Raw genomic sequence first — 13,769 nt, 5'->3', positions numbered from 1 at the left:
TTCAGATTTTGGTTGAATAAGCTACAGGAAAACTAGCCACTGTAACCAGAAAGAACATAGTATCCTCAAGAGGGCATAATGTTGGTTACCATTCAGATTAAACACAACCTACCCACTGCATCTCACACATTAGTGAAATGTTTGCTACAACTGAGATGAGAGTAATGTGTGATACCCTGAGGTGAATTTCAGTCCCGATACACACACTTTCATGGGAACAAGGATCATACAGCTTCAGCTAATGACATACATGATTAACTTTGATAATAAAGTCAGAACAACAAGAGGTCAAGGTCACTTTTTGTACACTATGACCTATAATTAAGATCTTTGGAGCCCAAAACCTTCAGCACAACCTTCAGAAATAACCTTACAGTATCTGAACTTGGGGGGGATGAGGAAAAAGGACCTTGACATTGTCCTCAGCTCTTGTATGTCATCTTCGCTTTTGGCTCTGGTGAGTCTGACACCCCTGTGGAGGTACACTCTGTTCCCAATCTGTGTAATCAGACCTGCCAGTGCTAGCTCCCGCTCCCGGCAACAAGGAGGAGAATGCTCAGGATCATCATGTTAGCTCTGTATTACTAGCCTACATCAGCTGCCCCACACTGAATGTCATTGAACAATATGTGCCATTTTGGGTTAGGTTCTTTGCCGTACCTGGTGCTGTGGCGAATTTGATCCAGAGGCCTACAGCTGTGTTGTCTTTACAAGCTGTTGTGTTGTCTTGTAGAGTGCTGTTGTTTTATATTTGTTACAGTGGTGCTGAATGTAACAGCAAGGTGAAGAGGGGACCAAAGAGTAAAAATAAAAAGTTTGGTGGTGTAAAAGAGATACACTATTTTAATTTAAATGTACACCGACGTGATTGAGTATGACCAAGTGCAGCTACACCCTATCACTAATTAATGAATTCACCATCAAATCAATCAACCCAGTGAAAAGTGAAAATATAATCAAAATATATACTTTTTTTTAAGAACAGGCACATTAGGGTTCTCACTCACACAGTCATAGATATCATCTCATCAGCATTATCTAGCGACAGAACACCTCCTGCTGTGGTATAAGATGACTATTCAGGTGAGACCTGCATGGCCATGGAGGTGGTCTTTGTCTGAAGAATACACATTCCCAATGCTGCATCATTACCGTGAGTAAGTCCATACAGTGGGGGTCTTATTCAAGACAAACACCAACCATCAGAATCAAACATTGAGAAGATTCCTGTATTGATTGCAAGTTTTGGCAGGAGAGTAGCACCTTTAGCATGACTTTGATCCCAGCAGCTCTTCCCTCTTAATTCTCCATTCACTATTTCTCATGGTCGTTTTGAGTATGTGAAACATATAGTTTTGTTAGGGATTTCCATCGTGACTTCCATCGTGACTGTACACACTTACAAATTAGGGTTCTTCAAGTGGTTATTGGTAAGGGTGATGGTTCTTTGCAGTTTAGTGATAATTGAAATTTAGGGGTGGTGGCTCATTCAAATATTTTGGTAAGTTGTTTCCTCTCATCTTTTTTTTTGTGCAAGCAAACCATGAATGAGAGCGTCATTCCAATTGTTCTAATATGTTGTGTTGCAAAGTTATATATTAAATATGACTAAGGGCCAGTAGCCATGTCTTGTGAAATACTCATGTATGGTATAAATTAATGCTTTTCAATTCTCTCCACAAGGAACCCCGGCTGTTCTACATGTTGCACACCTGATTTAAATTGTCAATCAACCCAATAACGCCCAAGGAATTTTTATAATATAATATGGCTAACGAGAATATTAAAAAAACCTGTATGGTTCTTAAAAATTATCTACAAAGAACTTTTGAGATTGAGGTATATTTATAGAACCCTTCTCCATAAAAGTTCTATAAAGAACCATAAAAATAGATTCTATACAGCTCCAAAAGGGGTTGTAACCATAGAGGAACCATTTTTTATGCTATATAGAACCTTTATTGTTAATGGTTCTTTATAGAACCTTAGGAAAGGGTTCTTTATAGCACCATAAAGGTTCCAAACTCTTTGGGGCTGGCTAGGTACCCCTTTTGTGATAGAAAATTCACCAGGGACCCCCTCAGAATCAGAACACAACTCGAATTTTACTATGACTTCGGCAGTGCATTGACGGACGAACCAAGTTTTGGGCCCTGCCCTGGGAAGAAACATTTTAAAGGTTCGGGCGACTGAATTCAAACGTGAGTTGGTTTCAGAGTGTGGTTTGATGTGGGTGACTCTTGTGTGTGTTTGCAGGTGGGTTGAGTTATACAAATTATTTTGCCAATTAGCTACAGCCGGCTGCTGTGCGACCATGGCAAAATTGGTTTGACTTTGGATATCCTAACTCTGGGGCCAGTTAGGCAACTTTTAGCTATTTCATGAAATGTTTTCAGTAATTGTAAATTAATTTCTGCAATTTACATTTGGTTTGAGTTTTTTAAATCATTGAAATTTGGAGATATTGGAATTTTTACATCTTGTCCCATGTACATTGTGTAATTTAATGATTGTCCCTAACTAGTCCCATAGGGGTATCCAGCATGAACCCACATTTTTCCACGGGCATTATGATTGGGTCCATGCAGCTACACTCCGAATTGATGATTAGTTGTGTGCTGCCAGCTGTGGGCAGGTTTGAAACAACCCAAACTTAATTTGTGTTGCGATGCAGTCACGACCAAAAGTCTCACAAAACTCAGTTTAGGGCGAGACTGACTTTATTTACACTTTGTAGTAAATTTTGACAGAAGAATAATTGTTTCTGATTCATATCGATGTCACATAGGCTGTTTTCTAAATGATTAGTTATTAGTTCTATGCCTCTTGGCATAGGGGGCAGCAGGTAGCCTAGTGGTTAGAGGGTTGGGCCAGTAACTGAAAGCTTGCTAGATCAAATCCCTGAGCTGACAAAGTAAGAATCTGTCATTATGAACAAGGCAGTTAACCAGCTATTCCTATGCTGTCATTGTAAATAAGAATTTGTTCTTAAGTGACTTGCATAGTTAAATAAAAATTAGGAGAGAACATTTAGCTGGTGGGAGAAGATATATGAGGACAGGCTCATAGTAAAGGCTGGAATGGAATAAAGGAAATGATGTCAAACATAGGAACCACATGTTTGTGATTTCATGAATTCCATTTCTGCCATTACATTTTGCCTGTCCTCCTATAGCTCCTCCCACCAGCCCAAACTGACTTCCTGCAATTCTAAACATTTTGCCAAGAGGCAGATAGAAAAATTGCTTAAATTACAGTGCATTTATGTTGTTGTTTTTTATATATAATTTGGGGGGAATACAAGAAGTATTGAGTTGAAAAATTGTTTGAGTATGTTTGCCATTTAGCAGATGCTCTTATCCAGAGCAACTAGGGTTAAGTGCATAGCTCAAGGGCACATTGACAGATTTTTCACCTTGTCAGCTCAGGGATTCAAACCAGCAACCTTAAGGTTACTGGCGAAACACGCTTAACCGCTAGGCTACCTGCCACAGTAATGTGGATACCAATATCCCTGTGAGCCTCCCAGGTCCATGTTGCCCAGGGTTAAGAACATAAATTGTAGATTAATAATATTGCATTGTATTGTATTGTATTACTCCCTCTAAACTTATTCCACAGAACCCTTGTCCAAAATGAATTAGTTTAATCTGTTGTTGTTGACAATGTTCTTTTTTTTATCATGTAAAAATAGCACCTCCCTGGACCCCAATTTGAGAACCCCTGCTTAATAGAATCTTTTAAAAAGTATCTATATAGTATCAAAATAGGATCTGCTATGGTTACAAGCCAAATAACCCTTATTCGGCACTATATAGAAGATTTTCTTTGTGTGTGTAATCAAAGTGAGTGACATGGAAAAAAAACATGGTATTCTGTGATCTTGATGATAGGGAATTGTGCAGGCAGCCACGGAAACCGGTCACACCTCAGAGCTCATCCTGATCCTCTGTTGGCTCATCTCTCTCCCTCTCATGTACTCCACATCATCAGCACCTGACCTCACCACAGTAAGCCCAATGGAAATGGATTCATCATATGACACTAGAGTGAGGAATAGAGATATCATGTGTTTTGTAAATGTGATGATTAGTCATAAAGGTGATAATTATTTGCAGGAAATGCATTACATTCATCTAGCAAGATAGTGAATTTTAAATAATGACTTTGTCACCCCTGATCTGTTTTACCTGTCTTTGTGATTGTCTCCTCTCCCCTCCAGGTTTCGCCCAGCTTCCCAATTATCCCTGGTGTACTCATACCTGCGTTCTCTGTTTGTCTGTTGCCAGTTCATCTTGTTTGTCAAGCTTACCAGCATTTGTCCTGTCAGATCCTGTTTTTTCCCCAGCCTCTCCTTTTCTCACTCTCCTGGTTTTGACCCTCGCCTCATCTGTCCTGTCTCTGTACCCACCTGCCTGACCACTCTGCCCGACCCTGCCTGCCAACCGGTACCCTGCCCCATGTATTATTGACCCCTGCCTGCCTTGACCTGTCTCTTGCCTGCCCCTTAGACTATTAAACCATTGTTTATTCAACGTGTCCGCATCTGGGTCTTACCTTGATTCCTGATAGACTTTTTGATCTTATTCACCATTAACCATTTCCTTCTTCAAAAATATGCCCAAGAGACAGGATAGCACAAATACTGTAGTGAGATAGAAACTTCAGTTTATCTTTCATGTATTGTTGGCTGAGTTTCAATTTGGAGCTATTAGAATTTGACATGTACATTGTGTAATTTACTGATGGTCCCTAACTAGCCCATAGAGATATCCAAAGTGAACCCACATTACGATTGGGTCACATGCAGCTGTACTCTGAATTGATGATTACTTGTGTGCTGCCAGCTGTGGGCAGGATTGAAACATACCCAACCTTAATTTATGTTGTGATGCAGTCACGACCAAAAGTCTCACAAAACTCAATTTTGTACGAAAATGACTTTATGTCCAAAATTCTCCTATTTACACTTTGCTGTCAATTTTGACAGTAGAATAAATTATTCTGACTCATATCGATGCCAACAGTAAATCCAACGGGAGTGGATTCATCATATGAAACTAGGGTGAGGAATACAGAACATCTGTTTTGTGAATGTGATGATTAGTCATAATGGTGATCATTCTGGTATTTGCAGAAAATGCATTATATTAATCTAACAAGATAGTGAATTTTCAAAAATGACTTTTCAATCTTATTCACCATGAACCATTTCTTTCTACAAAAATATGTCCAAGAAACAGAAAATTTCAGTTTCAACCTCTTGTCAACCTGTCAGTTCTTGAATATTTAATTTATTGATTTGAGGTATCGGTCCAGTTGTACTTTTGAGCCTCATTTTACTGGAGTGACAATCTTCTTCCTCACAGTGATCTTGACTTGTTTATGAGACACTTGTACTTGGGTCTACAAAAACCACACTTGTCTTTCCAGCCCACAATCATTCTGGAAAAGTCAACTTGGAGACTTAACGAGAGTGTGCAGATCATCTGAACTGGCACCTGTCACCTGGTAAAATAATCAGTGTGTGTGTTAATGGTGTTTGACCATTAAATCCTCACTGTCACTCCCTCCTATCTCCCCCTCCCTCTCTGTTTGTTCTCCAAAGACACAACAGTGTGAGAGACAGATGGGAAACTCTGATACAACATGGGGAGAGAGAGAGAGAGAGAGAGAGAGAGAGAGAGAGAGAGATCAAAAAAGAGAGGGATAGATGGACAAAGGGTGCAAGGGATACAATTGATTTGAGATGGAGAAAATGACATTTCAACATGGAATCGTCTTTTTCTGCCTCTATCACAGGGAAAATAAGGGATTTCAGAGGGGGCCTGGGCTCTATGTCCACTTCAAAGGCCCTTTCTCGTTTGCTTCAGATTTGCCTTCACTGCTCTGTAGACTGTACCTTGGCCTCAAGGGACTGTGCTACACTCTGCCTTTTTGCCCTCTTTCTAAATCCACTGGCCAAGATTTGGTGCACTTGGCAGGGGTGGTTGCAGGGTGAATTGCTGCTGTGTACAGTGATGAGTGCTTTTGCATCTGCAGGTGCTGTGTACAGTGATGAGTGCTTTTGCATCTGTAGGTGAACAAACACACTCACACAGTGTGATGCATGCGGAGTGTGTGATGGATGTAGAAGGTGACCTTAACTACACTGAGAGTACCTTTGTCAGTGTAGACGGTACCTCTAGAGCCCATTTTGTAAATGGAACATCTTGAGTAAAAACTAAACGTTCTCTAATTGTTTACCATTATTTCTGATGTAGTCCTTCTGAGAAGTATAAATAAAGTATAAATATGATTTAGAAGTCTAAATATACAATAATTGAGGAGATTGAATGCTTTAATAAATCAAAAAGAATTTTTTTTGCTGAACAAGATATCCTGCACAGCATCAAATAAAGTAAAAACAGAACATACTGTGTCCTGTTACATCTATTGTTCAACATAGCTCTATTACTGCCACTGAAGACTGTTCTTAATTTCTGCCCAATGGGTTGATTTTCCCTCCATTTGTAACCCTATATTCCCCTGCAATGTGTCCCAGGCCAGGCTAGTAGTGATCTATAGATGGGGACCCAACCCCGCAGGACAGCTGGAGTGGGAGCCTTACTCTGGAGCCCCTCTCTGCTGCAGCTGTTAGCTGAGGTGACAGTCCAGTGATGAAAAAAACAGAGGTTGTTAACGACCTGTAAACTGATCCGCCCCAGAGAAGCCCCTTTACTAGGGTGGAGAGTTGGGGTCACTACTATGTTTACAAGGACCCATTGGTGGACAATGTATTTCTTCCAATATTTTTCAAATGTACAGTATTTCTACCTGTAGAGAGAACAAAGGATTATTTTAATGGAATAGAATGTGAATTGATTGTTCCAATCCTTTTACGTCCTTGCATTTCATGATTGGATTATTATTCATGAGGTATATCATCATAGAAATGGTTTAGGGTTAATGTGCACAATAAATCACATTTTCTCATTTATCAAAGCACCTAGTTACTTATACACCCCAATGTAAATATAGCCAAATGAGAGAATACCATTTTGGCCAAGAGGTGTTATTCCAGGCAATGATGATAGGCTTAGCGTCCCTACTGTTATAGATACATTTTCTCGCAAGAAAAGCAATCGTGTTACCGTTACCCACTAAATACAAGAGGAGGGGGGATGGAATTTGGAAATCAAAGTACTACAGTACTACAGTACAATAGACGACAAACCTTCTGCAACACGACTCCCTCCCTCCCTTTCCTTCACAGCCGTCCAGACTTGACTCGCTCTTTCTTTGTGCGCGCGGACCAAGTTGACTAACTACGTTTCATTTTGAAAGGACTGGATAAGACGGGAGGAACAGCATGGCTTTCCCAAAGAACTCGTTCATATTGGTGTTTCTTCTTGTTTGTTCCCTCAGATGGAATGGTAAGTAAGACAAATAACGTATGTTTTCTTTGTTTTAGATTTTGGGAAACTTTTCTCGCGGATTTAACGAATGTTTACAAGGGGTACCGTTTGAATGGGATGCACTTCGACTGAGTGAGGGATGCTGTAGCAGCCTAACCTTGGCTTTCGATATTTGGCTGTTTTTAATGTAAATTGAATTTATTTCGTTGCAGTCACATTAAAACCTAGTAGCATATATTTGACTCTTCTGCGAAGCTGTGGACAGTTATTTAGAAATAATAGGCTACACACTTTTAGTTAAGATGTTGTTGCTTATTTTAGGAGCAAGTGCAACTGTACAAAATGCAAATGTTGTAATGTGAACCGTTGGAGTCGCATGTTTTTGGGAAATGAAAAAGCGTCCCTTTCCCAAACTAGAAAAAACTTGACGTAGCCAGAGTTAACTGAACCTTTACTTTAGTTATACGGTTTTAATTGCAGTTGCTAAATTGGCACCATGGCCAGTGTGACTATGAAATCACGTTGTCAATCATCATGCACGTGTTAAATGTGGAATTCTGGGTATTAAAACCTTGTTGTGTTTTTGCATTATGAACATATTTTGCTCACCAATATTATCATATGATATTTGCTGGTTTTAAATGTCAGACAGCCCTCTCCAACGATCAAGAGGTTTACATGGTTTAATTAGGAGTTGCTTTTCCAGAGCTATCAATGGCATATCTGTGTTTTTCATCTCTCGGGCAACCACGCGCCTTAAAAAAAATATATATATATAAAAAAAAAAAAAAAAAAAATATATATATATATATATATATATATATATATATATATATATATATATATATATATGTATGTGTGTATATATATATATATATATATATATATATATATATATATATATATATGTATATATATATGTTTAGAGCTGTGTTGTGTGTACTTTGCCAGCTTTGATAAAAAATCATAAGAAATTACGGGACAGTGAGTTTGTATTTGTGCATGCAAGTGTATGTATGTGTGCATGCACGCTCTAAGCGAAGATGGGTTGGGTTTGAGTGTTGCTTTTACTAAGTGCAGCTCACCTTAACAGTGTGTGTGAGTGCTCTTTTCATGGTCTGACCCTGCTGGTCACTAGACCCCCACAACCTTTCCTCCCCATCCACTAAATCCTCATGGTGTGCAGCTGCAAAATGCATATCCTGGTGTGCTGCTGCTAAATGCATATAGGGGAAACACTTCCACGGACCTGTCACCTGTTCATTAATCTACCTGAGTATGGTGTGGCCCTCCCTCTCTTGCTTCTACATCTGCTTTGCTTGCTGTTTGGGGTTTTAGGCTGGGTTTCTGTATAGCACTTTGTGACATCGGCTGATGTAAAAAGGGCTTTATAAATACATTTGATTGATTCTCCCCCTCTCCCTCCACCACTTCACAACAGGACAACACTCACTCTGCTCTGGCCTTATCCTTAATTTAGCCTCCGAACACAGTTTTTTCCTCTTTTAACCTTGTCTTAATTGGGTCATCTCCACTTAATCCTCCTCACCCCCCTGAGAGATGAGGTAAAGCTGTTTGTTTTTGGATTATTGACTAAAGATAGAAACCCTTGGCCCCTCTGGAGAACCTAAACAGGGACGGTTGTGAGTAGGATTCCCATCCTCATTTAGCATTTTTAATCTAACTACACTGTCCAATTTACAGTAGCTATTACAGTGAAAGAATACTATGCTATTGTTTGAGGAGAGTGCACAGTTATGAACTTGAAAATGTATCAATAAACCAATTAGGCCCATTTGGGTAGACTTGATACAACACTTTGAACAGAAATACAATGGCTCATTGGATCAGTCTAAAACTTTGCACATACACTGGTGCCATCTAGTGGCCGAAATCGAAATTGTGCCTAAGCTGGAATAATACATTTGGACCTTTCTCTTGCATTTCAAAGATGATGGAACAAAATAAAATAAACACTTTTTTCTTTGTATTATCTTTTACCAGATCTAATGTGTCATATTCTCCTACATTAACTTCACATTTCCATAAACTTCAAAGTGTTTCCTTTCAAGTGGTATCAAGAATATGCATATCCTTGCTTCAGGTCCTGAGCTACAGGCAGTTAGATTTGGGTATGTCATTTTGGCGAAAATTGAAAAAAAGGGTTCGCTCCTTAATCAAGGTACTTGTATTACAAATTCTTAATAGAAGATAACTGCATTTCAATACAAGGAATTCAACAAAATTGGCCTACTGTGTGAATATTGAAAAATACAGGTTAAACAGAATTGATATCGAACATGCATGCCTAGTTTGTGCCTGCCTTTTAATGTAACTCAAAACATGAGGTAATTTCAGAACTAACAGTAACTGACACAAAATCTATAATCAGGCTCCTAAGGTAGGAGATTCTTTAATTAAGTTTTAGAGAACCAAATCATCAAAACAAAAAACAAGAAGGTAGTGCTCACTGAGCAGAGAAAACAGGCCTGGCTTTCTTTGAATGATACATAACCTGCCGTTATTTGTATGGTTGCATTTTGGGTTGCATTTCTCTCCATATTTCTTGATGCATTCTCCCAGTTCCGAATAGATTCTAATAATAATTTAGATGAAGGAAATAATGAACTTGAAATTAAGCCATCATTGGAATATGGAAGTACATTACTGGCCCCCATCATAGGAGCTTCAGTAGGCCTATGCCCACTCATTAAGCAGCCTGCTTCCTGCTTGATGGAGCAGCCCCTGACCTCTGCTGATGGAAGCACAATGGGATGCTGTTCCCCCTCAGAGACCATTCTTTGCACACTGCTAGGTTCGTCAACAATGGAGCACTGCTTCTCCTTACAGTTTAAAACCTTATTATTATATTATTATAGTCCTTTAAGTATGTATTTGGGACTGAACTCAGATGACCCAAAAAATGAAATTAAAGAAGGCATCTTAAAGGACGCTTTTGAAACAACAGAAGGAAATTCAATGGACCTTTTCAAAGGCTCTTTGGTGGAGGAAGATGTTCACTTCACATCTTCAATGATCTCCTTCTTCTAGAAAGAGGGGGGAGGGAGCGAGAGAGTTTTTTGAGACAGAATAAAACTTTTCTTCATTTTGGCAGTCATTCTTTTAGTGAGGAAAGGAGCCCTCAGCCCTCCCTAAAATCCATTTGAACAGCTCCCCAGATTACACACTATTCATCATGAATGTAAACATTCATGGCATAGTAATACACAGCTGCTAGTGGGTCTCTGGCGTACATCTAGATAAGATATAATGTTATTAACCAGAGCCCCTGGCTGAGATATCGACATGTCACTTGCTGATGGGGGAACTCGGCATGCTCATTGGAGCATAATGCAATTGAATGTTAATCGTCACTTCAGTCACCATATGATGTAATGTCATAGACATCCAACAGGGGGCAGCAACAGGATAATTCATTCTGGATGGTCTAAATCAGTGGTCACCAGCTGGTCATGCCAACTGGCATTCCTAGTCGATCACCAAACATTTTTGTAGAAAAGCCAACGATGAAGGGTTGCATACCTTTTTTGTGTGTTGCGCTGTTGGCGGTGGGTACACTTCATTCAGAAGCCCTGTGCACCAGGTAGGCAAAGTGTTCCCATTTTAAACTATTTAATTTGTCTGAAAAGACAAACTCCGCCTTCCCGGTGGACCGGGAGATCTGTGGCTAAATGGAGTGTGCCTGCTGCACTGGCCAATCGATAGTTCAAATTACCATGCCCACCTGCAGCTTCCACAGTTTTCATGACCCCGGCCACAACAAAGTTTGATACTAGCCTACGTGAGGTTTAATAACTTTTAAATCCATGACCAGAGAGAGTCTGTCAAAGAATACAGCAAAGAGGTGCAGTTTTTAGGAGTGAGTTCATGTCGTAAGTTTTATTCAGCACTGGTAACACTGTTTTTATTCAACACTATTACAAACATACAACTTGCTTCTCTCTACTTCCACTTGCGCTGCAGCTGCAATGAATGAGTAGCCAAGTGTATCGATAGCCCTGCCCTTTATTATAATTAGCAGCTCGCATTGTCATGTCTATTTTAATATCGATATTTCATTTTCTCTGGTGATAGGAACAACATGAATATGTGCCTGAGACAGATGTGGTGCGACTAGAGTTTCGCCATCAGGTCAGTCTCTTCGGAGGAAAGGAAGAAGAGAGTAGGCAGGGACCGTGAGAGGCGGACCGTCTGCTGCTCTCTCCCTCCCTTTGCTGAGACTAATGCCGTGTTCAAGACAACCGGAAACTCGGAAATCTCCGACTTCAGTGCGTTCAAGACAACTGTGAACTCATATGCAGCAGTTTGGGCCGCCTGGCTTGTTGCGAACTGTCTGAAGACCATTTCTTTCTAACAAAACCGTAATTAATTTGCCAGAATTGCACATAATTATTACATTACATTGAAGGTTGTGCAATATAACAGCAATATTTAGACTTAGGGATGCCACCCGTTAGATAAAATACAGAACGGTTCCGTATTTTACTGAAATAATTAACATTTTGTTTTCGAAATGATAGTTTCCGGATTTGACCATATTAAGGACCTAAGGCTCGTATTTCTGTGTGTTTATTATATTATAATTAAGTCTATGATTTGATATTTGATAGAGCAGTCTGACTGAGCGGTGGTAGGCAGCAGGCTTGTAAGCATTCATTCAAACAGCACTTTCCTGCGTTTGCCAGCAGCTCTTCGCAATGCTTCAAGCATTGCACTGTTTATGACTACAAGCCTATCAACTCCTGAGATTAGGATGGCAATACTATAGTGCCTATAAGAACATCCAATAGTCAAAGGTATATGAAATACAAATGGTATAGATAGAAATAGTCCTATAATAACTACTACCTAAAACTTCTTAACTGGGAATAGTGTATCCCTGATGTCCTTACACAGCTCTCTGGTCTTGGCCATTGTGGAGAGGTTGGAGTCTGTTCGATTGAGTGTGTGGACAGGTGTCTTTTATACAGGTAACGAGTTCAAACAGGTGCAGTTTATACTGGTAATAAGTGGAGAACCGATTGAAACGCTATTAGCGTGCACCACCGCTAACTAGCTAGCCATTTCACATCGGTTACACTCACCCCGCTTTTGACCTCCTCCTTTTCTGCAGCAACCAGTGATCCGGGTCAACAGCATCAATGTAACAGTTTAGCTTTCGCCTGTCTCCTTGCCCCGGGCTCAAACCAGGGACCCTCTGCATACACAGACAACTGACACCCACGAAGCATCGTTACCCATTGCGCCATAAACGCCACGGCCCTTGCAGAGCAAGGGGAACAACTACTTCAGGTCTCAGAGCGAGTGACATCACCGATTGAAATGTTATTAGCGTGCATCACCGCTAACTAGCTAGCCATTTCACATTTCACATCGGTTACACTTTCCTACAGAGGAGGAGCATAATCTATAAAATGAAGTCTTCTTTTTTGAGGCCAAGAGTGAAAGAACAGAAGTTTAGCTGAACAATGGTCTTCTAGCTCCAGCAGTCAGACACTTCTCAATGCCATGAGAACATACAATGCCAATAGGCACCTTTCTTGACTTTACCTATCTTTTTTTCATGTCTCTTCCGTTACAGAAATGGGCAGCTGTGGAAATTTGGTGGATTTGCCGTGTGCTGTACAAAGGCAGCTGGGATGTGTGCTCCTGTGGGCCTCGTCCACACAGCATTACTGCTTTAGCCTGAGTGACAGCTAGCCACGGCAGGCAAATATTCAAATATACTGACTCTTTGTGTTCATTAGAGAGAGGGTGCTGTCTGAGCCCATGGGCTTCAAACAGGGCCTTGAAATAGTACTGATACTGATGGAAATACTGACAAAAATGTACACCAAAAATGGTATTGGTCGCAAATATGCTCTTGAACTGATAGGCCTATTTGATATCGAGTAGATAATAGAATGTCTCAAAGCTTAAAGTCTTTTTGTTGGTGCACTCTGCACTAATCTACTTGCAGCACATCTCAGCAGACTTTTTTGGCCAAGCATCGCAGTTTACATTGCCAATTACTTTTTGCTTGGTGCTGGGACTTTACCAAACCATTAATTGAAACTTCCGGATCTTTTATTTTGATTGACCTCGGACGTCTACAGCCTTGACAGCTGCATTCAGGAGCTGAGACGACCATGACACCTCTCATTCTGGAGGCTCATTCATCAAGGCCAAGGAGCCATGGAGTTAGGCCCTGAGCCTTGCTGTGATAAGCCCCCTGAGCAATGATGAGGTGAGACAGGAGTACGGAGACTGAGGGAAGCCCCAAATCGGTCCACCCCCCTGCACCATTTGAAGTTGCCCGCTGAAGTGTGGACCAAAACAATGAGTAGGAGCTTCTAAGGGCCCCATGTTGCT

The 13,769-nt window shown here is 40.4% G+C and overlaps 1 protein-coding gene and 1 long non-coding RNA gene across 3 annotated transcripts in view; both read left to right on the top strand.

The window, feature by feature from the left end:
* Positions 1-1,917: 1,917 nt before the first annotated feature.
* On the top strand, positions 1,918-4,497 carry LOC121847310. The gene is made up of 3 exons (XR_006084194.1): positions 1,918-2,201; positions 3,894-4,010; positions 4,223-4,497. It is a non-coding gene; the product is annotated as an uncharacterized LOC121847310 (long non-coding RNA).
* A 2,638-nt stretch (positions 4,498-7,135) lies between these two features.
* Positions 7,136-13,769, top strand: part of mcama (melanoma cell adhesion molecule a) — a 60,450-nt gene continuing 53,816 nt past the window's right edge. The window contains exon 1 of one of the 2 annotated variants that reach the window (XM_024431883.2): positions 7,136-7,415. In XM_024431883.2, coding sequence (XP_024287651.1) covers positions 7,352-7,415 — 64 coding nt within the window. In that variant the 5' untranslated portion in view covers positions 7,136-7,351. The remainder of the gene's footprint in view (positions 7,416-13,769) is intronic. The other variant, XM_024431884.2, reaches the window with a different exon arrangement.

This window comes from Oncorhynchus tshawytscha, linkage group LG09 (genome assembly GCF_018296145.1).
Source record: "Oncorhynchus tshawytscha isolate Ot180627B linkage group LG09, Otsh_v2.0, whole genome shotgun sequence".
NCBI classification, from domain to species: Eukaryota; Metazoa; Chordata; class Actinopteri; order Salmoniformes; family Salmonidae; genus Oncorhynchus; species Oncorhynchus tshawytscha.
The sequence above is the reverse complement of the archived record's forward strand: the minus strand, read 5'-3'. Positions and strand labels throughout refer to the sequence as shown.